A 27,882-nucleotide genomic window follows, 5' to 3' on the forward strand; every position below is an offset into this window, starting at 1 on the left:
ACTTTTAGAAAGGATCTTCCTGTGGACCTTCACAATAAGAGTCACTCGAATAAGAGACGTGATGTTTTCTGTACTTTAACATAAAAACATGTGCAAAAATAAATACAAAATAAAACTTTATTAGTCCCGGAGGAAATGATTGTGCCAGATATTGCCTAAAAAAAACAAATGATATACCATAAGAAATGCAAAAAAACTGAGACAGAATAAGTAAAATAAAGGAATAAGTTATAATATAATAACATAAAACTGTAAAAAGTAATAACTGCACTGGAAAAATTGGTAAATATTAAATAACGTGAATCTCTTTTATAGCTTGTAAAAGTTGGTTTATATCTTTTTATTTGCATTTTGCATCCTAATCTAATAAAAAATCCAATATAAACAAATAAAATTAGAGGGTTTTTTTTGTAGAAAAACAAATTAGACGTTCCTCTCATGGATTTCTATCAAAATGATTTAAAAACATTGAGTTTAACAGACTGATTTCCTGTGTCTCTGTGCACACGAGCTTCATACTCAGCACCACGAATGAATCTACAGAGAATCGTTTGGTTGGACAGTCAGATTTTTACACGACCATCGTGCTCTCCTACTCTGTTTGTGCACCGTGTGGTATTTGGTGTGGATCATGTGAACCCTCATCTGTCATTTAAGGCTGGTAGAACAATCCGGTTTTGACTTTTTGCATCATTTCTTGCAAAGAAAACACGACGTCAGCCGCTGCAAAAATCCTGTGCAGCAGGTTTGCTAAAGCCACACATAGTGTCAGAGCAGCGATTAATGGATTAGCCCGAAATAAGGCGAGGGAGGCCGGTTGTAGAGCCACAGAGAGGTGTAGAGGTTAACAATGGGTCACTGTAACTAGTAGAACTGGTTGATGGAGCTTTTACTTTCAGCAGAAAGGCCAGAATTGGAAATTAGACTCTACTTTGTGCATTAGATTGTCTATTTCTCTTTCACTTCTGCATGTTGCTACGCTACTGTCTTGCAGAAACAACACAATGTTCACACTTCCGTCTTGTTTTTCTTGCAGACTTTGAGAGAGAGGACGAAAACCAGCGACCAGACGGACGGGAAGACGGCAGGAAAGACGAAGGCGGAGGACGACGAGGACTCGCCGTACAGCCGCTGCAGCTCCGTGGATCTGGAGAAGGTGTGTTGTGTGTCTGTTGAAATCGTGCAGGATTACGTTGCGCCGCAGACGGGAACGAGAGCAAACATGCGAGTGTGTTTGGGTGACCGGGGATGAAGGAAGAGCCGACGGCCGGCAGGTCGTTCACCCCGCCTCCATCCCAAACCGGCCTTGTTTGTTTGCAGACTCTGAGGTTCTCACACTGCAGAGCAAACAAGCAGAAACACACAAAGAAGACAAAACAACAATAGTGTTGCTTCACACTTTAAACCAAATCCTAAACTGTCCCCTTAAACCTGTGATTCACAAAAACTCCCAGCGGGTTTGAACCATTTATCAGAGCCAGAAACTGTAAAAACAGAAAGAATTGCTCGACTTTTAACTTAAATGCATCCATGACGTGTAAGTTGGTTGTGAAAACTGACCAGATCCAAGCGTAAAATCGTAACATTTCCTCAAAATCGATTTATTCTGTGTCTCANTTGCTAAAACAAACCATGAACTTAGAGAGAAATCTGCACAAACAGTGTCCCGGTGAGGATTGTGCTCGATATCGAGATTATTTGACGTGAACGTTTCAGCTGTAACTGAAGAAGATGTTCTGCAAAACAGAGTTTAAATCCTTATAGCTCATTTATAGCTGCTGGAAGCCGAACTGACGCTAAAAATGCCTCCTGGAGTCACCAGACTAAACGAGCAGACCGGTCATTTTCAAACTTCTGCTTTCACTCTCACACTTTAAAGGGCTGCTACGTCCTTTAACCTCACTTTCACGGGACGGATGAACTTTCCGTGTCATTATCTGAGCAGATGATCGTCTTGTTTTTAACATTTCGTCACCTTTTGCACTTCGTGTTCCTCTTCACGACACTTCCTTTTCGCACGGTCACGCACCGTCAAGACACAAAGCGCAGACACATGTCTGCAGCTTTAATCGACTGAAACTGGCGTCTGATATCCGACTGTGGGGCAGTGATAGAGTTTAAAGCATGAAAGTTGGGTTTTGGAGCATCGTTTCTACAAAACATGAGCGTTAACATCTATAAGTTTGAGCTGCCTTCATTTAAATTCTCTTATTTAATGAGCTTTATTGTTCCTAAAAGGCCCAAACTGCACTTTTCTACTATTAATCCGACTAAAACTAACCTACAGCTGCTGTTATAAAATGAACCCTCTGCTCATTTAAAGCAGCGTAACTCGTGTCCTCTGCTGTTGTGATGACTTGATGCAAACCATGCAGTTCCTATTTACTTGTTTGTTTCCATGTCAGCTCCTTGGAGAGTAAACCTCGGGTTGGATGCGCTCTGTCAGGCCGTTATGCAACACGCATGTCTGCGTTCAGCAGCTCAGCTCATAGCGGCGGCATGTGGAGGTCTGCACATATTTGCCAAAGCAGGAACGTGCGCTGTGTTTGAGCTGCTCCGACCGTGACTTTAGCAAATAATGTGTGAGAATATTTATCGTTTTGATCAGTTTATTTTAAAAAAAAAAAGCTGTGCAGGCAGCAGCGGTTTGGACTTTAGTGTTTTCTTACATTTTAGCCACCAAAAACCAACATTTGCATTGAATCCATGTCGAGTTTATTCAAAGTTAAAACACAAAACGTGTCCAGAAACTGCTTTTACAGACGAGTTCTTTGGTTCACACGTAGGCGAGGCGGCGCTTGTGGTCGAGCTGCGGTTTGTTGAGGAACTTCTGGCAGCTGCAGGCGAGTCGTAGGTGTGAATGAGTTTGTGGTAGACGGTCACCTACAAAGAGCTTCTATTGTAACAGGAATAGACCAAAAATGCAAGCAGAGGACGTTTATAGTGCAGAATAGTGCAAGAATGCATCAAGTAAGCTCAGAAAAGTTCCTTAATTTGGATGTAAAAGTTGTTTTTTCTTTGAGATCATGAGGAATTTGGTTAATTAAAGCAGCCTGTTTGCTAATAAATCAAGTTTATACCTGCTGACGGCTTTTTTTATTGGACGAGATCAGACATGGTGACTCTACATCCAGTCGTCCTCAAATGTATTCATCCTCTTCCTTTAAGGAAAAGGCAAAATTCACAACAGTCACTCAAATAACTAGAAACTGAAAAAAGTAATAATAAATAAAAATTTGCTAAATTATAATGTAGTGAAATAAGACATTGTTTTTGAATTGTGGTTGAAAAGCATAATTTAAAAAACAAAACTGTCCCGGAGAAATGAGCACACTTTGCTGATGAGCAGTGAATCCAAACACCTGTCAACAGGTGCAGAAGTCTGACTGAGAGTTACAGAAAACACCTGATAGCAGTGATTCCTTCTTTAACTGGAGGTTATGAATACATCTGAGGACGACTGTATTCTAGATATTTCACTATTTACTTTTATTTTTCTGCAGTTCAGCAGAAAAGTCTTTTGTCATGAGGCTGTTGGTTGGAGTCACTCAAAGCTTCTTTGTTGCACCGAAGAGGCCCGAATTTTGAGTTTTTTGCAGAATCTGGGTAGAAGAAATGATTTATTTTTTGCTTTTTTTTAATGTTTTTTTAGATGAGACGTGCAGAATAAATAGATTTTGATGGAATATCACAACTTTTCTAAGCTGAGATCTCCTTAAAGAGGCAAAACATAAACCCTCTAAACTTATTAAGCCTCAGTGCAGCACTACGCTAATTAAAAGCATTTTGTTGTCGTCGTACTGCTTTGGTAGTTTGCTCTTATTCTTTGTTTGGCTCCTCACAACCCCACGTGGTCCGTTTATTTGTTTATTCTCGGTCAGTAGGTGTATTTCCTGCAACCAGAGCTGCTTCCAAACAGGATTCAGCCCCCAATCTGGTGATGTGTTTACCCTCCCGATAGCGGCCACGCCCCCCCTGAACGCACCACGATGCCACCGGACCTCGACTGTCACCTTTGAGATGTCATTAGGAGAAGTGGGTCGAGGTGGAGCTGGTTAAACATGGCGTCGGCTCACGTAGGCCATGGCCGCCGCCACCACCGCCGCTGCTGATTCAGAGGGCGTGTTCGCGCCATAAAGCTCTATCGCTGCTTGTTTTGGTGTGTGTGCATGAAAAACTGTTGAGTGGAAGGAGGTGATAGTAGGTTCTCTCTTTACTGCTGGTTGGTGTTACTCAGGGTTGCTGCTCTTTTTCTCAGGTTTTGAACGTTGTCCCATAAATTGTCGACATTTGTACAACACCAACAATAGCACTGATAAAGACTGTTAACCCTTTAAACCTCCTGGTGCCACGTAAAGTCCTGCATCTCTATGGAAACAGAACAACCGTGAATAGAAGTAGAGACCTCAGGTATTATGTCATAAACCCTAAAAAAAGAAGGAATGAAAGTTGAATTTATGTGATTGTTTATTTTATTTTAATTGGAAAAAAGCTGGAATCAGTATCATTTTTCCAAGTGTCCATGCAGCCGATACTGGAGCCAGACTCCAAATGGATGTTTTACTATTTACTCTTTTATTTGGTTTTCATACTTGTTTCCTTTCTGCTCTGTGGAAACACTGCCTGCAGTTCAGCTGGAAAAATCCCAGAATTTTTGTAATGTGACTGTTGGTGGCAAATCAGTCACTCATGGCTTATTAGTTGGGTTATAGAGAGCAGAATTTTTATTTTTTTTACAGAATCTGGATAAAGCAAACGGCTTATTTTTGGAGAATTTTTAGATGAGACATAGAATAAAGTGATTTTGAAGAAATTTGATTTTAAGCTGATCGGAAAAAAGTGAGAACTCGGCGGATCTTTTCTGTTTTAGTAGATGTTGTAAATAAATAATTTCTTCCATTTTTTCAGACAAGACATGTAAATGAATTGATTTTGATTAAATATAAAAATTTTTAGGATGAGATTTGGGTAAATTTTCTGACAGAACATGTTGTAGTAGAACATGAGTAGTTCAAGGACCGTCGGAAATTTGATAACCTGATGATTTGTATGGTTTCTGCCTCTGATAAATGGTGCTACTTTGTTTGTTTTAAAAGATAAAATCCCTTTTTTGGCATACAAAGTGTTAATAAGGACTGTTTAGGCCTGTGACTCCCTGTTCAAAGACGAATTCTTAGTCATTAAAGTCACACAGACACAAAAGATTGTTACCAGCGCGACGGTTTTACAGCCTCTGCGTTTGCATTTGGAACATAATATTACATTATCTGTTCTAACAACCTCAAACATATAGCTGCCGTCATAAATGCAGCAAACGGAGAGCGCTGCCTCCACGGAGGTCACAAATGGACATTAAATAGGAAGATTAGTGTTGTTTTAAAAGCAGAAGGTGTCGACACCGAAATCAAACTGTAGTTAATTGAGGAGCACGGCACATAATTATATAATATACACATTAATATTGGTTTTATTATTACTACATAGGGGGAGGTGCTGCTACTTCTGACGCAAGATCACCTCCAGTCAGAAATGTGATTAAAGAAATATCGATGTGGCGTTTCCAGACGTCAGCGGCGGCATCAGACCCATTGTTTCAGGGAGACGGTTTAATGGCGCCTTTGTTTCCGTTTCTTTTTTTTTTGTTTTAGCACAATGTGATAATGGGGATGGGGGTGTAACGTTGCCTCTGGAGGTGTTGGATTGCTGCCGTGATGTTAGCAACAAACCTTGCGTCCTGATAAATATTTCACTGCTGGACTGGTGGGGATGTGCAGCAGCAGCAGCAGCAGCCAATCAGAGGCGGCGAATCACACTTCAGCCGTCAGGGTCATTAAAGCAATAATTAACTTACTAGTAATGGTGATTATTGGTTTAAATGTCTTTTTGACGCCTCTGTTGGAGGCATTAGAGCATTTGTTGAAACCTTTTGGCTTCAAGTTGTGAAACTCTGCTTTTTAATTTGGCTTTAAACCAAATAAAGTGCTGCTCTGAGGTTTGACTTTGCAGCTAAATCCATGATTTAACGCCAATAAACACTCATCAAAAGGCAGTCAGTTGAATTCTAAAACCTAATTGCATGAAGATAAACCATCAAACCAGAGCAAAAAGTGGAAAAAGTAGTTTAAATGTGACTTTTTTTGTTGGTTTCATCCATTTTAATGCATTTTTATATGAAAAACGATCACTATCAGCTTAAATAACTTACAAGAATGTGTATATTGAGTGTTTAGCCACAGACAAAAGGACAAACAGAGAAATATTTTACTGTACTTTGTAGTTTTATTGCAAAAAGTACATCAATAGTCATTTTACAATTACAACTTCGCCTTCAGTTGACTCATTTTAAGAACACACTGGATGTTTCTTTCCCTTCTTTCATGCGTTTCAGTGCAGATCCGCATCAATTCTTCACTGTTTGCACATCTTGAACTAGTTTCTACTCGTTCATTGTCATATTTTATCTTTGACTAACTTTGGCTCTATCTTCAGATGATCAAACCATCGAACTTTGCATCATGTATTTGCATCCCAGTTTCTGGGATGAGCAATGACTTCATCATCATCATTATTAATTTTGAAATAAAATATCAGACATATCAACCCAAAATGAACGTTTACAGGCAGATAATGTCTGTCAGGCTAAAAGCTGGAAGTTTGGTGTGAAAATCTTCCCTAAAAATGTTTTTGTCCTTATTTTGCCGGGTGAACGTGTACTTTTAGAAAGGATCTTCCTGTGGACCTTCACAATAAGAGTCACTCGAATAAGAGACGTGATGTTTTCTGTACTTTAACATAAAAACATGTGCAAAAATAAATACAAAATAAAACTTTATTAGTCCCGGAGGAAATGATTGTGCCAGATATTGCCTAAAAAAAACAAATGATATACCATAAGAAATGCAAAAAAACTGAGACAGAATAAGTAAAATAAAGGAATAAGTTATAATATAATAACATAAAACTGTAAAAAGTAATAATTGCACTGGAAAAATTGGTAAATATTAAATAACGTGGATCTCTTTTATAGCTTGTAAAAGTTGGTTTATGTCCTTTTATTTGCATTTTGCATCCTAATCTAATAAAAAATCCAATATAAACAAATAAAATTAGAGGGTTTTTTTTGTAGAAAAACAAATTAGACGTTCCTCTCATGGATTTCTATCAAAATGATTTAAAAACATTGAGTTTAACAGACTGATTTCCTGTGTCTCTGTGCACACGAGCTTCATACTCAGCACCACGAATGAATCTACAGAGAATCGTTTGGTTGGACAGTCAGATTTTTACACGACCATCGTGCTCTCGTACTCTGTTTGTGCACCGTGTGGTATTTGGTGTGGATCATGTGAACCCTCATCTGTCATTTAAGGCTGGTAGAACAATCCGGTTTTGACTTTTTGCATCATTTCTTGCAAAGAAAACACGACGTCAGCCGCTGCAAAAATCCTGTGCAGCAGGTTTGCTAAAGCCACACATAGTGTCAGAGCAGCGATTAATGGATTAGCCCGAAATAAGGCGAGGGAGGCCGGTTGTAGAGCCACAGAGAGGTGTAGAGGTTAACAACGGGTCACTATAACTAGTAGAACTGGTTGATGGAGCTTTTACTTTCAGCAGAAAGGCCAGAATTGGAAATTAGACTCTACTTTGTGCATTAGATTGTCTATTTCTCTTTCACTTCTGCATGTTGCTACGCTACTGTCTTGCAGAAACAACACAATGTTCACACTTCCGTCTTGTTTTTCTTGCAGACTTTGAGAGAGAGGACGAAAACCAGCGACCAGACGGACGGGAAGACGGCAGGAAAGACGAAGGCGGAGGACGACGAGGACTCGCCGTACAGCCGCTGCAGCTCCGTGGATCTGGAGAAGGTGTGTTGTGTGTCTGTTGAAATCGTGCAGGATTACGTTGCGCCGCAGACGGGAACGAGAGCAAACATGCGAGTGTGTTTGGGTGACCGGGGATGAAGGAAGAGCCGACGGCCGGCAGGTCGTTCACCCCGCCTCCATCCCAAACCGGCCTTGTTTGTTTGCAGACTCTGAGGTTCTCACACTGCAGAGCAAACAAGCAGAAACACACAAAGAAGACAAAACAACAATAGTGTTGCTTCACACTTTAAACCAAATCCTAAACTGTCCCCTTAAACCTGTGATTCACAAAAACTCCCAGCGGGTTTGAACCATTTATCAGAGCCAGAAACTGTAAAAACAGAAAGACTTGCTCGACTTTTAACTTAAATGCATCCATGACGTGTAAGTTGGTTGTGAAAACTGACCAGATCCAAGCGTAAAATCGCAACATTTCCTCAAAATCGATTTATTCTGTGTCTCAGTTTAAAAAATTGCCAAAAATAATCCATTTGCTCCATCCAGATTCTGCAAAAAACACAAAATTCTGCATTACCAGGGGCAACAGAGAAGACATTTTTAACTCAGCTGTGTCATACAGTTATGTGGCAAAAATTCAGGAACTTTTTTGTACTGATCTCAGTTGAACTACAGACAGTGTTTACAAAGAGCAGACAGATATGGACACAAATTAAAAACATAAGTAGTAAAATATCTATAACATGCAAAGCATTTGGTTTGTCCAGATTCTGCAAAAAACACAAAATTCTGTGTTTCTCTGTGCAACTGAGAAGCCATTTATGACGCAGCTGTGTCCAACAGTGACGTGGCAAAAAATCAGGAACTTTGGTGCTAAACCTGGTTAAATTACAGGCAGTGTGTTCACAGAGCAGAGAAGATATAAATGTGGAAATAATATAGAGTTTTATTTGGCCAGTATTAGTAACATCTGTGGACATGTTGACTCTAGTTTTTTCAATTTTTGTAAAAAAAATTGATTAAAGAAATTCAACTTTAGTTTATGCTTTTTAATGAAAAGTGGCATTATAATTGTGTCATATTGCACAGAACATATTTTTTGAGTTCTCTACTTCTAGTCATGGTTATTCTGTTTCCATAGAGGTGCAGGACTTTATATTGCAGAGAAAAATGAGTCCACAGTGAGTAAAAAATGCAGCGACAGGAGCCAAAAATACATGACTGAGGCTTTGCGTTTTAACTTTTGCTAAAACAAACCATGAGCTTGGAGAGAAATCTTGACAGACAAGAAGGACAAACAGTATCTTGGTGAGGATTTTGGTCGATATTGAGATTTAAAAAAAATAAAAAATAAAAAAATCACTGAGAAACTGCCTGGATATCAGTAGTTTTAGAATGAATCTGAATGTATGCAATTTTTGGGACAACGTGTGTTAAATAATAGGGAAGAGAATTAGATAAAAAAAGAGGCAGAAACACTTTTATATTGGAGTAAAAAAAGAGCCTACAGTGAGGAAAATGCCACTGGAGCAAAAAAAAAAAAAACCCACCCTGAAGCTAACTGGAGGATTAACATCAATGTAAGGTTTAGTATAAATCATGTTTACCAACAAACTATTTAATAGCTCACAGTAAATCATCTTCTATTTCAAAGTTCTTCAGTAATCTCACAGTTCTGTCAGTTTTCTGCTGTGACTCAGAGCTTCTACGTTGTGTTGAAGTGTTTGTTTTGTTCCTCTAAGTGTAGAAATCTCAAACACACTGACTCATTCATTCATTTAGGTTGTGGTTGTTTTTCCACCGTCGGCCGAACATACCAGCTCTGAGCAACAATGTGATGATGACGGACTCAACCCGTCCGTCCCGAGTCTTCAATAAGACGCCGTTAACTTTTTAAACCGCACCTTCGCCGCGCCTCTACTCAAAGCCTGTCACAGCTATAAAACACACATTTATCTTCATTTAGCATGCTCGGTTCTCGCGGTAAATCCTTCAACCTCTGATGCTCCCTTCACATTGTGGTTCGATTTCAAATTTACAAGGCGTTGGCATGAGTCCGGTGTTTGTCTACCCCGCAGGCTAATTTAAAAACAAAAGACTAGTGAGTGTCGACGGACTGGTGAAGCAGGCTCACCGGTATTCAGCTTGTGTGCTGGTGTTGCACCACGTCTCTCCTGGGCTCAGGTATGCGAGGCATGTCTTCACAAATGCACGTGGTCAGTCCTGTTTTTGGCCTTTTGTCATCAGTTAATTGTCAAATACAGAAACCGGCATCTTTGTGCGCCTTCCTGCTGCCGCGGTAACGAGATGTTTTCAGAGTAAATGTTGACTTTTGTATGATTCTTGTTAATATTTTCCAGGAAAATCAACATTTGCGGTGCTGCGTCACCATCTCAGAGTGATCGCATATTTGTAATTTTGGGCTCGTTTGACCTTTTCAGAGACATTTTCTACAGCGGCCGATGGGGGCAAATGACGTGCATATACCGTACTTTTCGGACTATTGAGTGCACCTGTAATCAAGCCACACCCACTACTAGATTTTTGAAACTTTCAGTTAAATGCGTACCAGTAACACACACAAATACATAAATGCTTTTTTCTGAACAGCGCCTGTAACACAGCTGGTTAAAAAATAAAAACTACAGCAGCCTAGCATGAAAAGTCATCGATCGCTATCTTCATCTTCCTCCTGCACTAAAACCACTAAAGTCTTCAGTGTCGGAGTTGAACAGCCTCAGAATCACTTCGTCACTTCCTCAGTCTCTCTGTCGTTGTCGCTCTCAACGTCACTTTGGTCTCGAGGCAAATTCGTAAAAATCCATAAATTAGCTTCATCGTTGTTTAAGCTGCAGCATTCAAAGCGTGTGGAAAAAGTAACAGCTTATAGTTTAGAAACGACGGTACACAAGCGAGCTGCATAGACATGAATGTATTCATGCAAAAGGAAAACGCTGCAGATCCAGTCACACAATGGAAGTGCCCCAGGCCTCTAGGGTCTTTAGCTTTTCAGTCACTGTGATTATATGGGTGCTGAAGTGGTGTTTTACTACCATCTCTGTTATTTATGTTTATCCATACAGCTTTTCCTTCAACTTGCGTTACTTGTCTGCCTCTCAGATGAAAAGCTCACTACTGCCCCTAGAGGCCTGGGGCACTTCCGTTGTGTGACTTGATATGCAGCGGTTTCTTTTTGCAGCACGTTTCTGTTTGTGCAACGCACTCATGCATACGCATCTGGTTTGTGTATACGCACGTCATTTGCCCCCGTCAGCCACTGTAATTTCGACGTCCGATATCTCCATGATTCTAAGTCCCACAGCCATGACGTTTGATGAGCACACAGACAAAATTGTTTCCAGTAGGTCTAAATCATTTAACGGCTCTAGTGCAGGGTGAGTTTTAAATTATTGACCCTTGAAATTGGGGGGAAAGTGTAGAACTTTCCAATTGACGGTGGTATCGAGGCCCCAGAAAGTTCCTTAAAGTGTGTTTAAATATGAATGCATCCAAATTTCCTGCTAAAAGTCCAGTCTTGGGTAAACTTTTTGTTAACTTTTGGGGCCTCTAATGTCAGTAAAATGGTGATGTGGATTCAGTGGTAGGACCGAAAGAAGTGGCGTGCATAGGGGTCTATGTTTTGTACGAGATACGAGATGCTGCCATGTTGGAATTAAACAACACACGAGGCTTATTTAGTCACACAGAACGTTCCTGTACATGGACACACATCTCAGCTACTCTCATGTATGTTGAGACACATCATGGAAAGTGGTTCAGCGGTACGAGTGAAACAGGACGTCAGCGCTGCTCTAAAAACAGGCCGTGCCGCGGTTTGTACTTTCTGAGGTTTGAGCTTTGGGTTTTTTCATCTGTGGAGTTTGTACGTTCTCGCTGTGCCTGTGCGGCTTTTCTGTGGTCTCTCATGCACGGTGGCTTTACTGGTGAGTCTAAACTGGTCACAGGACTGAATTTCTATACCTTTGTCCTAGATGTTGCACCCTTACAGGAACATTTAGGTTATTAAAAACCAATTCAGAGCACATGAAACGAAATAACTCTGCAACATGTCTGTGAAGATTCTCAGTCATCCAGGTCGTGGTTGTTCTCGTAGATTAATCAGAGCAACTGGACTTGCTTGAGTTTCTTGAAGACTAGTTGGGCGTTCCAGATACTTATATCCTTAAGGAGCAGGATGTAAGTATCTGAAACTCCCAACTAGTCGGTCATAACTGATGAAGCCTCTTGGATGAGAGGTGAAACGTCTTCAAGGAACTCAAGCAAGTCCAGTTGCTACGATTAATCCACAACAGGGGTGTCCAATCCTGGTCCTCGAGGGCCACAGTCCTGCATGTTTTAGATGTTTCCCTCTTCCAACACACCTGATTCAAATGATCAAGATCATTATCAGGCTTCTGCAGAGCTTGATGATGAGCTGATCATTTGAATCCGGTGTGTTGGAAGAGGGGAACATCTAAAACATGCAGGACTGTGGCCCCTCGAGGACCAGGATTGGACACCCCCGATCTACGAGAACAACTCTGCAATGCATTTGAGAATGAACTTGCATCCAGGCTGCTCCTTGATGTCCTGTAGGTGTTCAGGAACCTGTAGACCTCCGATAGGGCAAGATCTGAGATGTAGTGTGAAGAATTTAAGGTGTACCGAGGCTCCACAAGCTCCGAAAGACCTAAACTCTCTGCATGCTTGTTAGAAAATGTGTTGTAGATTAGGTTTATGGTTGATGACTATGGTTGACTTCGGTTGCAGGGAGGAACCACGACACAGACTCATGTGGTGCTTGATGACCTCCGACCTGTTTAAAACGAACCAAGATCAACTAGAATATCCTTCATGTATCCCTGTGACGAATGTGCAGAGCTAACTTTGCAGCAAAACTTGTCCTTCCAGTGACGAAAACAGAAACATCAGCGCAGAACAAACGGCCACGGTGCTGGTTTTCTGTAATTATTAATCATGATTACATCAAGCGGCGCGTATGGCTGAAGTTCATGACAAATCTAATCTCAGTGATCTAATCAGGACTCCTCATTGTTCTGTATCAGTAAGCTACACCATAATGTCTCAGCTGTAAGTTATCGATCATAAAGCTGATGATAGCGCTTTAGTGACATCTTCCATTACATTCCAAGATAATCATCCGTTGTTCGGTGGAAGTTCCCGCCCCGCTGTGTGCACCATGTGACCAAGATGATTTCACTTCTTTTTTTTTTTCTTTCACAAGACTAGAAGCCTCGTGAAGATGAAATGTTTCAGCGTTCAGGTTTACTGAAAAGCAGCTGCAGCACTTTTCCTGCTTGACCGAGTTTGAAAAGTTTGGTGTCAGATTGAATCTGTCGTAAGGCGGCGGCTGATCTCAGTTGTAGTTTCTGCTTCATTTTATTTTGTAACTCCACTGTTGTGTTTTCAGTTTGACTTTGATTATGGAAGGAGATAATGTGCAGATTTTTCTTTTCACTAAAACCAGATTACCTCAGTTGACGGCGATGCCCTGAGTTCACTCTACCTGCAGCCTGATTGGCCTAAAGTGGTTCTAAGCCAACACAAAAAGCTGCACTTTTCTTTTTATTAAATAATTTAAACCTTATAAACTTGAATTAGGGCTGCAAGGTGGTTAGCACCGTCGCCTTGCAGCTAGAAGGTCACCGGTTCGTGTCTCGGTTAGGACACCCGGGATCTTTCTACGTGGGGTTTGCATGTTCTCCCCGTGCAGCGTGGGTTCTCTCCGGGTTCTCCGGTTTCCTCCCACAGTACGATAGACTGGTGACCTGTCCAGGGCGTCTCCTGCCTTCGGCCTGAGTCAGCTGGGATAGACTCCAGCCCCCCTGCGACCCTAGTGAGGATTAAGCGGTGTATAGATGATGGATAGATGGAAACTTGGATTACGTGGATTACTCACTTGGATTAAATAAACTGAACCTGCAGCCTTCTTTAGGTTGGACCGATTTAGAGTTCTGAAAACGTCACAGGTCGTCTGTTCCTGCTGACGACAAAAACAACGGATTAAACTAGAAGGCTGACGATGAAACGTAAGACGAATGAGAATTAGATCGGACGAGAGCAACAACTTATTTGTACTAAACTCGGCTGAACTGCAGGCAGTGTTTGCACGGAGCAGACAGATATGGAAACAAATTAAAAACATAAGTAGTAAAATATCTATAACATGTAAAGCATTTGGTTTGTCCAGATTCTGCAAAAAACACAAAATTCTATGTTTCTCTGTGCAGCTAAGAAGCCATTTATGACTCAGCTGTGTCCAACAGTAACGTGGCAAAAAATCAGGAAGTTTTGTGTTAAACTCGGTTGAACTGCAGGCAGTGTGTTCACAGAGCAGAGAGGATGTAAATATGGAAATAAACCAAATATTTATAATATAGAGTCACTGTTTTTTTTGCTAGAATTAGAAACACCTGTGGACACTTGAAAAATAAGTTGTACATGTTGATTCCAGCTTATTCAATTTCTGTACAATAATTATTTAAAGAAATTCAACTTAAGTTTATGCTTTTTTTTTTAATGCTACGTGACATCATAACTGTAAAACATTTCTGAGTTCCACCTGGACACCGAAAATGAAGTGAAACTGAGTGAAAAAATCAAAATATCAATGAAAGCGTGCAGGATGATTAGCCAGAAAGAAAAGGCGAGAGTCTGTCGCTGTTTGCTGTATTTGACAAAGCAGACATTTATGTGTGCAAAGTTCCTACAAAAGACGTTTCCTGCAGTATATCAGCTCATGTACTAAATATAAATATGTTAGTTTCACTTTTTCACTTTGTGTTTACTGTGTGAATCTGAATTTCCTCATTCTGAGTTGAACTTAAAGACTAAATGGTTCACTTGTTCACCTCACTTTGAGCTAGCATCTCGTGGCTACGTTAGCCGCTGCTAGCGTAGCACACCTTTAGGTCCCGCTGAAGTCGTTCCAGTTGGGATGTTTTCTGACAGATATTGCGATTTGATTTACGTTCAGTTGACTATTCAAGGTATAATAGATTAAAACAGTGTGATGGAGCAGAAAATATCATTGAAAGTGTCGCTGTCACGACTTGAAATTGAAAAACCAAAGTTTAAGCCCAGAGTCAGACCAACACAAATCCTAAACTTCAACCTTTGCAAGTTGCAAATTGGACTGCTTTTGATAACTTTTGGGGGGGAAATCATAATAAAGTAGGTTTTGACCATGAAGATGAAGGCAGGGAAGAAAAAAGAAGCAAAATCTCTGGTTCTGCTTCATTGGGTTTGTGTCCTTTTCTAAAATAACCGCTGTGGATGTGACACGTAGATGCTGCTCAATCAGTCCACTCATCTCTACAAGTGTTTTTTTATATATCAAAGACAGATTAACCTGCTTTTATGACTGACTATGAATGATTATAAAGGTAATAAGAGTTCAAGTTCTGTGTTTGATAAGCGTCACATGCTGAACCGTCAGTAACGGGAGGTTTTTATGTGACTGTTGATGCGAGAATGAAGATGTAAAACACAGCAGCTGCACTCTGAGTCGTCCTCTGAGTCCAAATACAGCTTCGTGATCGACGCTGTCCCACCTGTGATCACCTGTAAATCAGGTGAATGTTAGTCTGCGTCAGAAACCAGAGTCCTCGGCAGCAAAAAGCGAACGGTGTCACGTAGTAGATGGCGTCTTTTAGAGCTGCTGTAAACTCATCACCTCATCCTCATAAACCCAGTTCAAGTTCTGACAGGACGCGTCGACGTCACAGAACTGACCACTGAGGGAAGAGCTGATCGTCTCACGTGCAGCCGAGGCCACGAGGATCCTGTTAGGAGCTTATAAAAGCAGCTCCTGGCCTTTGGACTCGATGGAGAGCTTTAATTGTGGCAATAACTCAGTGAGGGAACCTGCGGACGCTCATGTACACACCGACGCTCCACATTCGGACACTTCCTGGTTCGAGCCCAGCGTTTGTTTTTTAACTCTGTGCTGCCACCTGCTGGACTCAACGAACACTCCTCGTCTCTGTGTGTTGTGTCCACGGTGCAGAAGGTGTTTAACCGATGTCTTGTTCATCTGCAGGATCTGGTTGACTGGACCAAGCCGCTGGCCTGGCAGGTGGGGCACCTCGGGGAGAAGTACGACGCCTGGGTTCACCAGCCGGTCGACCGGCCCATCAGGCTGTTTGGAAACCCCTTCATGGAGGCCAGCACCAAAACCTCCTGGTAGGACCGGAGCCTCTCTGTCACCCTCAGTGTTCAAGTATTGCACATCTGGCCCTGCAGTTTCAACAAAGTTTCAAGTGAAAAATCATCACCAGGCTCCAGGATAAACGTGACGAATGTCTTCTGAACAATTAAGCCCCTAAACTCTGAGTGACTCCTTCTTTTTTTTTTTGCTTCTGTCACATCTTTCCTCCCGTTGTCACTGCAGCACTCTGTGGAAACAACAATGAAGGAGAGAGAACTCCGACGTGTGTAATTTGTGCAATATAATCACAAAAAAGAGAAACGACAGTAGCATTTATGTGCCTATTTATTATATAAGTGCCCAAAAGTGGTACCAATACTGGGAAATAAAGGGAAGGTCTGTACAAGACCATAGAAGATCTTTTACATTTTTAAATTAAATGGGGGTTTTTTGTGCAGTATGACACCAAAAAAAGAAAAGTTATTTGATTGTATGTTTCCAAAAAGTAAAACAAAAAACAAAACTGGAAGCAACATTTACAACATTTTGTCCAAGTAGCTGTGAATGATGCCTAGAAAAAAATAACGTTAGTTCTACATATTATGAACGTGTTAATACTTAGATTTAAAGTTTGTTCTAAATGCGTCTCCTCTCTGGCTGCAGTTCAGCCGAAAATATCAAGATTTCAAGCTTAGATTTGGTTCGTTTTCTCGACTAAAGCTCTCGTCACAGATGAGGAGATCAAAACCTGTTGGATTCTATGAGTTTTTACAGTTTCTAATAAAAGCCCTGATTTTCTAAAGTTTTTTCTGTTTTTAAACCACAAATAATCTCCGTTTTGACGTTTGAGTTTGAGAACAAAGCAATTTGGGTAAAGTACAGCGAGCTTAAGCTTCTATTTAAGTTTCTTGATGTTGCCGATGAGCACTTCAAGGACTGGAAAGGTAAAAATCTGACTTTCCAGGCTGATAGATGTGGAGTATTGGGGATTGTTGTTGTTTAAAGACGAGATGTCTGCTTTGTGTACCGACTGGCTGCAGTTCTGCTGAAAAATCCTCAATCTTTTGTGACTTTCAGCTGAAGCCGTTTTTTTCCCTCTTTTTTTTACAGTTTGTAGTTACTGAAAATGATAATTAGCACAATTTAAAACTCAGATTTGTTAAAATTTCAGCACATCACAGATTAAAAGTTTAAAATACGATGATTCTCTCTGTTTTCATGGCTCGTATTTTTAATATTCTTTGTGTTTTTACAGTTTCTGGCTGATTAATTTAAAGAAAGAAAACAACTTTCTGTTAAATAATACATAACCTTCCATCTCAGACTCTCTTAAATGCAGTTTTAACGAACTGCAGCAGCCGTCAGGTGGTTTGACTGTTTTCTGCTGTTTCACTTCCACTCCGTCGCTCTTATCTCTGGCCTCCATCCTGCTGCACATGACGCAGCAGAAAGTGGCAGCAAAACGTGACATTTATTGATATTAGCGGATGAAGATGGTGAGCGAGCTGCTCTGTGCTTGCAGGTACTGGGTTCCGGTGGTGTGGCTCCCCATCGTGTTCTATCTCAGCTGGTTCTGCTACACCTCGCTGGCACAGGGCACCACCAGGATAGAGCTCACGTCAGGTAACTCACTCACAGGATAAAACCACAGCCGTCTGCATGCAGCAAATATCATATTCATCATTTATAGAAGGTAAAGCTTCCTCCTGATAAAGTAAAGCAGAACTTTATGTGCATCTGTGGGTGTTTTGGTTCAAGTTTGCAGGAAAACGCAGCAAAAACAAACCAGATGTGACACGTTGATGTTTTAGTTGTATTGAGGACTTTTTTTAAATGTAGGTTAATATCTGTTGTACCAGAATGCTGCTTAGATTATGGAAAATATGATTTAAAAAAAAAAAAAACAAAACAGCTTGAACAAAATAAAGTACAATTATTATAAGTCAATAACGTCACCTGGATCCTGAAAAAATAGAAGAAAATCAATTAAAACTGATTTTTTACATTTATTTAATTTTTATTTTATTGTATTTTTTTAATTAGCTGGTTCATTCACTTTTGTTGGAAAATTGATTATAAATTATAAATGAATTCTAAACTAATTTTGAATAGTTTAATAGAATCTAAAATTATTATTTAATATAATTTAATACAAAACTTTTTTTTTTTTACAGCTGCAACAATTAGTTGATTCATGTACTTTAGATGGGATAAAAAATATATTTATTATTATTATAAATGATAAATTAATTACTACTTCATTTTATGTAGTTTGATATATTAATTTAATATAATTTAATTCTATATATAATTTCATAATTTGCAGTTGATTCGTTACAAATGAACATATTAATTGTAGATAATTACTTTATAATAATTTGCTGGTTTCAGATGTTGAGGACTGTTGAGCGTTGACCTTTTTAGAAACTTAATTTTGTACTTAAGCAGGTTTTTGGGCTTTTTAAGGAAACTGAATTTGTGTTTCATCTGCATTTTCGTGCATGAGATCACGCAGCATGTTTGTTGTCATCACATCATCACATCGTATCAGAGTCAGAAGGATTTTTATTGGTCTCTGAGAGAAAACTGCTCATGTTAGAAGTTTTATATTAGAAAGAATAAACACGAGTAGAAGACGTGTCCTCAAAACACAGAAGCATTAAATGTAAAAATTGCACAAGGAAGACACAAGCATGAAGTGTAGTAACCAGTGCTGGAGCTACATCTGTGCTTATTGCATGTGCGGCCGTCTGCATGTGTCCTCAGACTTCTCCATCCCGGTCCATAAGTACATGTTCGTGCCGCTGTTTCTGCTCGGCTGGTTCTTGTGGTCCTTCATCGAGTACTGCATCCACCGCTTCATCTTTCACATGAGACCTCCGGCCCATAACTACTACCTCATCATGCTGCACTTCCTCCTGCACGGACAGCACCACAAGGTACCGAGCGGCGCCGAGGCCGTCCGCTTTATAGCTTTATATGGCTTGTTATGAGCGGTTCCCTCTTCCTTTGTTTTAGTTTCAATATTAACTCCTCTGACCTGGATCAGAGTTTGATCAGCAGCACGTGTGTTTTTATCTGAACTCGTGATCCAGAATGACTTCAGACCGACATGTAGAGAAAAAAGGCTGCAGCTGGAAGAAGAGTTTTAACAAATAATATGATTTAGGGATTTAAGAAATAACAGGAGCGCACAGTGCTTGATTTATTTGTTGCTCCTGTCACATTTTTCCTCACTGTGGACTCATTTTTCACTGTAGTATAAAGTCCTGAAGCTCTATGGGAACAGAACAACCAGAAGAAGAGGGAACTCAGAATCTGCAGTATGACACAGTTATAATGCCATAAATCATTAACAAGAGAAAAATGCAACTGGAATTTCTTTAAAAAATGTATTTTATTAAAATCTACACACCTGGACTCAAGATGCACAACATTTTTTAAATTGCCAAAGGTGTTACCAACACTGGAAACAGAATGGTGGCCGTACTCGCTGTAAATATTTGACTATTTAGGTTTTTAATTAGTTTCTGCACTCGTCTCCGTGTAAACACTTCCTGCAGTTCAGCTGAAAAGTTCACGAATTCCTGTCATGTGACTGCTGGTCACAGCTGAGTCTCTGATGGCTTCCTGGTTCTGTCGGGTAACGCAGAATTTTTAGTTTTTTACGGAATCTTGATGGAGCAAACGGTTCATTTTTGGTGATTTTTTTTAACAGAGACGTGTTAAATTTTTAATGAAATATCAACATTGTAGGTTTAGATTCGGTTGTTTCCTCACTGAGCAGCACATCACAGATGACTAGTCGATGAACTGCTGAAACGTTCAACAGTTTCCTGCTGATAAATTATGAAATGTGGGTGATTTTTTTTCTTCTTTCAGTTACAGACGTCCTGCCTCTTAAACCTACTGGTGGGTTTCAGGGTTCAGAGTGTTTTCAGCCATTTTCAAACAGAACCTGTAAATTCATTTCAGGCTTCTGAAATTAGCATTTAAGTTTTGTCTAAGATCTAAATCCAATATATTTACTTAATCTGAATAAGTGCTTCTGCCTCAAAGTCGATGCTTTGACGTGTCAGTTCAAGATTCTGGATTCTACTTACATTTGTTTGTGTATTTATACGATTTAACTGATGACAGACGCTGTGGTGATGCTTCTCCTTTAACCTTGTGAACCCCAAAACCTTCCAGAGGGTTCAAAACAAGTTATCTTGAAGAAAATCACCCACATTACACTTTGAACTAATCATGTGTGGCTGCTATACTGATGTCTCTCGTTTAAAAATGCATCTGTTTGCAGCAGATTCTTTAAAAAACTAAAGTTTCTGAGCTCCTCGGTGCGACTGAGAAGCCGTAAGTGCACAACGTTTCTGCTGAACTGCAGGAAAAGCAGATATCTCGTCTCGAAACAAAAACAAATCACTAAAATTCCAGCATTTATCAGCAAGAAAGTGACAGATTTTTAACTTTCTGACAATCCGTGATGTCCAGAAGCGTAATCACATCTAAAACTTGTAATATTTCATCAAAATCACTTGACTTTAAACCTCAGGCATCAAAAAGGACTTCAGGGATTTTATTTTGTCGAAAACGGGTTCATTAACTGTCTGAGTCCTGCAGCCCACCGCTGGGTTTGAGCGTCGTCTTTAGAAAATCACGTCATTTAACAGAGCCAGAAACTGTTACCTTCAGCTACTCATCCATGATGCGCCGAAATTTAACCAAATCTGACCTTAAAATTGTGAAATTTCAACAAAATCATCTTTTCGACTAAACTGCAGCATGTATTTTCCCAAAATACACATGCTGTACGGGCTGATTGCAGGTTTTTATTCAACTCTTGATCTTTTTTTGGCATTCTAACTGTGTCGTACTGAACAGAAGACGTTCCTGAGTCCTAGTCCTGGTTGTTCTGTTTCCACTGAGCTGCAGGATTTTATGTTGCAGCCAAAAATGACAGTGAAGACAAAAGTGACGGGACAACGGCTAAAAATGTGAAGCTGCTACCTCAAGTTTTCCAAGTAGCTTTAGTGACATCAGTGATTGTCAGTAAATCCTGACCATCATCATAAACTCGTGTTTCCAACAGTCTCCGTTCGACGGCTCCCGGCTGGTCTTCCCTCCCGGCCTGGCCTCCATCGTGGTGGGAGGCTTCTACGTGCTCCTCCGCAACACGCTGCCGGAGATCCTCGGGGCGTCGGTGTTCGTCGGAGGCCTCTGCGGCTACGTCGTGTACGACATGATCCACTACTACCTGCACTACGGCTCACCAAAGAGAGGCTCGTACATGTACGGCCTGAAGGCGTATCACGTCAAACACCACTTTGAGCACCAGAGAGCAGGTGAGGACGCCGCCACATGAGAACAAACCATCTGAAATGTGAAGTTATCGGTTAATCCGTTGACTAGTTTATTGATAAATCAGTTAGTTGTTGGGTCTATAAAATGTTAGACAATGTTGATCAGTGATTCCTGAAGCACAACATGACAGAAGGTTTGTGCACAATCCAAAGAGAAACCAGAAAATAGAAAACCAGAATGGTACTAGGTTAAAGTACTTGTGGATTTTGTTATTTTTGTAAGATTATTAAATGTTTTCCATGTAAAATCCAGATGTACTTATCTGTGTTTACATGTATAATATACAGTATGGCACAATAACCACGTCTGAAATGTAAAATTAATGTAAAATGTGAAATTATCTCCATTATCAGTCAATCTATAGACTATTTATTGACCAATAAGTTCGTTTTTTGGTTCATAAAATGTAAGAAAATGGTGAAAAATGTCGATCAGTGTTTCCCGAAGCATGAGATGACAAATATTTTGTGCACAATGCAAAGATATTCAGTTTGCTGTCATAGACGAGGAATTAAAAATGAAAATATTCACATTTAAGAAGCTGGAATCAGAGAATTTTGACGATTTTCTTCTTAAAAACTTCCTCAAACGGATTGTCGGTTATCAAAATAGTTCAAAACTAACTAATAAATCAACGCAAAACCGGCATAAAATGGAAATAAGTAAAGTAAAAGTACCGTGAAATGTTACTGGATCACAGTACTTGTAGGTTTTATTATTTTTGGAAGATTATTAAATGTTTTCCACGTAAAATCCAGATGGAATTATCTGTGTGTCCATGTACAATATAAAAGAAATGAGAAAATATTCACATTTAAGAGGCTAGAAGCTTAGAAGTTGGACTATTTTTCTTTAAAACTTACACAAAAAATCAATGAATCGATGCATAAAATGGAAGTAAGTGAAGTAAAAGTACCTCCAGATGGTACTAGATTACAGTACTGGAGTAAAGTTACAAGTAACTGGCTTTAAATAAATCTGGAACTGACCTGTTTGTTTTCACTCCTTTGCCACAATCACATTAGATTTTTGCTATTTTATGAAATGATTATAGATTTTGCATCTAAAATGAATCGATTAAATGAACCTTTTGTTCTATAAAATGTCAGAAATTAGACAATATTCACATTTAAGAGGCGACAATCTGAGTATTTTAGCTACTTTTCTTTATAACATGCACAAAAACATCAATGAATCGATGCATTTAATGACAGTAAGTAAATAAAGTGACAAATCAAATCTCTAACTGCCTGTTTGTTGCTGTTCCTTTGTCATCATCATGTTGTGAGGCAGTTACACATTTGCATGACTTTCTGTGTTTCCTGTGCAGGCTTCGGCATCACCAGCACGTTCTGGGATTACCCCTTCAACACAGTGATCCCCGATGAGAAGTTCTAGCGTTGGAACGGCTCCGCTGAAGGGCGGCAGGACTTATCAGCCTCCTCCTTAGCAACCCACACGCTCTGTTCGCCTCCCGACACCAAGCAAGACTCTCCTGGGCCCCTGCAGCTAATCGCACGCTAACCGGTCTGCACTATTTACTCACCGTGATCCTCCCCCAAAGGCCTCTCTGTGCCATTTGTAACCACCAAACTCCTTCACCTGCCAAGATTTCGCCACTTAGAGGAAGACGCATTACGTGCACACGTTTGAGGGAAACGTAGAAACCTGCAGGGCTCATCGAAACTCACGTAATAATTAAGAAAAATACGATTTTAACAGCCGAATGAATGTGCATGAATGTAAAATCTGTTGTAGATGGAAAAGCAAGTGATAGAAGGTAGGTGAATGTAGGACAAAAACAGTGATGGAAAGTGTGATTGTGTGTGAAAAAACTCAGGAAATATCTCTACCTGCATGTCACAGCTTGTGTTCCTCTTTGTTTTGCTGCTGCTGCTGCTGTCGACCGACTCCTCCGGTCTCCAGGAAACCCTTCCGGTTCACTTGTTAATTTATTAATTATCCTCCGAAGCTGCAGAGGCGAGATTACACTGTAGTGTGCTGACGTACTGTTCGGAAAAACACAAAAACCAACACTGTGGAGATATATTTTTGCAAGTCTGTTGTTATGTTTGTTTGTTTTTTTTCCTCGTTAATGAAACGACAAAGATGTAAAAATAAAATAATGATCATTTTGTAAGATGTTTTGTACAGAAGGAGATCAGATATATAGAGAAGCAGAGGAAGAGGACGATGGCGGATGCAATGTTCGGATGGATTTAGATCCGAGGGATGATGGGAGTTTGGGGCGTTGTCATGGCGACGGAGGAGACGGAGCTGGAGGCATGAAGCCCGGGCCGTCGGGCCTCCTGCTGGGGGGACGTCGGAGGCCGAGAAAAGTTTGTAGACATCGTACTCGGCCTCCGACGATCCTCGCGGGATGAAGACTCAGCGTCTGACTCGACAGCAGGAGGTCTCCATGGCGACGGGCGGATCCTCGAAGACAAAAAAAACAAAAAAACAACAAAAAAACGTCTCCTCCTAAAAAAACAACAACACCCAAACGCAGAACAAAACTTACTTTTTACACAAATAACTAGAGCACAGAGAGGAAAAATCTAAATCATGTTCTATTTTCTAGCTTGAATACAGATTTACATCATCATATATACATGTGTGTGTATATTCATGTAGTCTCACCTGAATGTTGAATAACGTGCAAAATCCGACTCTTGTGAAGAAGAGAAAACTCTGTTTGCTTTCTCTGTCAATGCAGCAATAATGATGAAGTCTTCAGGTTAATGTTCAAAGATTTTTGTGACCAAATCTAATATAAAAGGTTAAACAGGGCTTGCTGGGTTGAGCGAAATTCCAAATGTGTCATGTTGTCTACAGATATCCCTTAATATTAAAAAACAACAAAAAAACACTTTGATATGTTGATTATGAAATGTTTTGTTTTTGTTTCCAGAAAGAACCAAAAAAAAATAAAGTCAAATCTCTATTTTTGATGCTTGTAATGACGTCGGAGACCAAACTAATGACGATGTGATTGTCGACGGCTGCTCGTTGAAGTGAAATGATTCCACCTGCCGGGTCCTATTTATGTGTATTTAAAGATGGAAACAGCAGCTCTGATTCCGACACCAGACGACTTTTTTTTCCTTTTGTGCTAAATGACGACGTAAAAAGAGATGAAATAACGTTTTCCTAAATCTGTTTACTTAAATATCTAATAACTATATTTTGGAATTTTAAATGTCTATGCAAATGCAAACGTGTTTGTAAATAAATGTCTGTATATTTCTGACGCTGGGCTCGTCCTGTGGTTTGTGTTTCCACCGTTTAGATTTTAAAGACAGTGTTGAACAGCCTCTGGCCACCAGGGGGCGACAGGGTGCATCGTGGGAAATGGAGGATCCACAATTCAATTACTAAATCATCCTTTAAACTTAAGTTTTTTGATAAATACAGAAGGCAGTAATCACCCAACTTGAAAGTGCGAAAAGCTGTTTAGCATCAATTTATTTATTTTGACAAGTCTTTACCAATTCAAGCTTTTTAATAAATGCACACAAAAGACTTTCTGGGATGTTTTTAGATGAATATTGGTGCTGAAATGTGGAAAAAATATATATATATATAACTTTGCACAACCACTGCTGCTTGTGTATGTCTGCTCTGGGAAAATATATATTTTTTTAAACAATTTACAAATTTTCCTTGTTTCTTAAATTATAAATGATAACTTGTGAAATGACTAAAAATTATTTTTAATCATAACAACAGGCCACAACTGTAAATAATGTCTGCATTTAAAAAAAAAAAAAAAAAAAAGGATTTATATAAACAGTAAATCACTTACGGCGTTCTATTGTGAAGCTACACAATTTTTTTTAAAACCGTATTTAAAACAGCAGAGATTATTGTTGTTTCCCAGATTTTCTCCTGTTTTGTAGAATTTCTGATAAAATCTGATAAATTAGTTTATTATTGTGTGACATCAGCTAAAATGTTGCTTCACTTTAACTTCACTTTGTCACTTGACTTTAATAGGTTATTTTTCTCACAGTTTTATGAGATAATAAGTTTGTGTCATAATTACAAAAACATTTTGTTATCAATCAGATCACTTTTATTGTCGCCGTACATCGTACAACGAAATTCACTCGATGCTCTCATATTAAAACTATAGATTAAAAAAACTAAAAACAAACAAGCCGTAAAACCAACAAACATAAAACATGTAGTTATGAAGTGAACACGTCTCGTTATCATGTAGAAAAACATCTTTTATGATATTAGAATGTAAAACATCCGTTTTCTTTTTCTGGCGTTGCAGCAATAAGCTCATGTAGGAGGGGAATCATCAGAAACGTTTTTAAAGAAAAAAGCAAATATCAAAACGGTAAAATGAGGTCAGATTTTCAACAACAAGCCCACAAAACAATATTTACAAAGAGCACAACGCATGACATCTCTTCTCCCTTCATTTATATGAACATTATTCTTCGACCTTTTGAACTTTTCATTAAAACGTCTTCTTGAGAACATAAATAGAACGTGTAGAAGGTGTTGTGGGAACGTTTCCTGCTCGCTCAAGAATTAAAATAATCAAAACAAAGTGTAAACGCAGATGTAAAGGTCTGAAAACAACCTGTTTTGGCGACTAGTATGATCCCTGTAATAGCCCCTTAACCTCTTAACCTCCTTGAGGCTCTACTGAACCTAAAACAAACTCCAGCGACGTTTTATTTTTAAAAATAATCCGTCATCTGAGGATTTAACAACATCTGGAGAGCATTTTTTTAACGTTGTCTTGTACTTGTGTAAAATAATCTGACAACATTGTGCAAAAACCTTGCAGGAGCCGTATTTGAAACATCCTTGAGGCGCTCTGTGAGCATTGTGGGAATGTTCTCTGGCAGCAGCAGCAGCAGTGTTGGTGCATTAGGACCCAGTGGCTGAGCGGCAGCAGGAGGAGCCTGAGCAGAACCGGACGGCCTCCACGCCCTGCAGCTCTGGAGGTTCCTCCGCATTCCTGCAGCGCTCACACAAACAGGCCCAGTGCTGGAGGAAGCTCATGAGGCTGGTGAGTGTCGCCCTGCACTTCCTGCTCTGTTTATGTTCCACACATTGTTCATGTTCCTCCGTGTGTGTGTGTGTGTGTGTGTGTGTGTCCCTCCAGGAGCTCTGACGGGTTCTGCTCATAGGACCGGAGAACCTCAGAACCTCCTCGCACATCCACGCCCAGCCAGGTGCTGTATTTCCTGACTCATGCTGTGTGTCCAGGCTGCTGCTGCACAACTTTGTCCCAACAGGACGACACTCTTTGGTCTGGTTTCTCCACAGCAGCAGGTTCCTGAAACGTTTGCTTCAGGTTCATGAGTGAAAGCTGCAGCAGGAAACTGAAAGTCCAGCCTCACAGGTTCACCAGCAGCAGCAGCTCCACAACCTTAATCTGATGCTGCTAATAAAACATGCAAATGCAGGACTAAGGATGAGAACTGCTGCAGTCTCACATGCAGGCGATGCAGCAGGAAGGCTTTAAGCAGAACTTTAAACAGGAAAATGAGCTCCGGCTTCTCGCTCACCAACTAAAGTTTACTCATCAGTCAAGTTGTAAAATGCAAACAGCCCGGTTATGACACTGAGCTGAACTCAGTCGAGTGTTTCTTAACTCCTAAAAAGTGAAGAAAGCTTCCAGTAAATCCTAAAAGTTGCCACAAAGTCTAACTGCTCTGTGGTTTTAACCAACACTGTCAAGTACAAACAAGCAGAGAAGTGAGAGTCTGAGCTGCTGCTGCTCAGCGTTCAGCTGCTCTGACAGTCACAGTCTGACATGTTTACATCTGATAATTAACTCTGAAAAGAAGCTCAGACTGATGGGATGTCACAAGTTCTACAGATATTTGGTCCTAAACTAAATATAAATTAACTAAATATGACATTTAATCAGCTTTAGTAGCTGCTTGTTTATTGTGAGCGATTTGAAGATTGTAGCAAAAAGCATCACAAAGATAAAATCAACGAAACTGTAAGAAGATAAATGTTAATTAACAGTTTTTAACTGTGATTGTTTTGAGCAATATACTGTTGTTTTACAGATTTTCCCTATTTTATTAAATTACAGATAATATCTAGTAAAACCACAGAAAATAAATATTAATCTTTATGTTGACCATAAAAAGAAGCCCAAACTGTAAATAACCTTTGACTTTAAAATCACACTATTTTATTGTATTTAAATCAGCAAAGAATATGATTATTTCATTTTTAAAACTGCCATAATTTGAAAGAAAAAATATGTATTTAACCTCTTAAGAACGCAGAGAATAAAAAGTTTTAAAAAATAAAAAAATAAAGTAAATAAAAAATATATTAAAAATGTAACTATTTTATTTATTTATCTTTATATTACTACTTTTATTAGCCTTTTCTTTTATGGATTCATTTTTGAATAATATTGCCACATTATTTATTTTTTATTTAATTTATAATCTATTCTTCTTTCTAATTTATGCTTTTATTTTATTGTTCTTTTATTGATTTGTTTTTGTAATTTGAGGCTCTCACTACTCCATAAAT

At 39.6% G+C, this 27,882-nt stretch overlaps 2 protein-coding genes across 2 annotated transcripts in view; both read left to right on the forward strand.

Moving 5' to 3' along the window:
- fa2h (fatty acid 2-hydroxylase) overlaps positions 1-24,604 on the forward strand; it is a 66,538-nt gene extending 41,934 nt beyond the window's left edge. The window contains exons 2-7 of the mRNA XM_008286535.1: positions 1,037-1,156; positions 15,886-16,028; positions 17,516-17,616; positions 18,760-18,932; positions 21,083-21,335; positions 22,685-24,604. Coding sequence (XP_008284757.1) covers positions 1,037-1,156; positions 15,886-16,028; positions 17,516-17,616; positions 18,760-18,932; positions 21,083-21,335; positions 22,685-22,752 — 858 coding nt within the window. The 3' untranslated portion in view covers positions 22,753-24,604. The remainder of the gene's footprint in view (positions 1-1,036; positions 1,157-15,885; positions 16,029-17,515; positions 17,617-18,759; positions 18,933-21,082; positions 21,336-22,684) is intronic.
- A 1,715-nt stretch (positions 24,605-26,319) lies between these two features.
- ano10b (anoctamin 10b) overlaps positions 26,320-27,882 on the forward strand; it is a gene marked incomplete at its 3' end in the record, with an annotated part of 15,404 nt that continues 13,841 nt past the window's right edge. Inside the window, exons 1-2 of the mRNA XM_008286537.1 lie at positions 26,320-26,386; positions 26,483-26,552. The remainder of the gene's footprint in view (positions 26,387-26,482; positions 26,553-27,882) is intronic.

This window comes from Stegastes partitus, unplaced genomic scaffold, assembly GCF_000690725.1.
Source record: "Stegastes partitus isolate 25-593 unplaced genomic scaffold, Stegastes_partitus-1.0.2 Scaffold458, whole genome shotgun sequence".
Taxonomy (NCBI): domain Eukaryota; kingdom Metazoa; phylum Chordata; class Actinopteri; family Pomacentridae; genus Stegastes; species Stegastes partitus.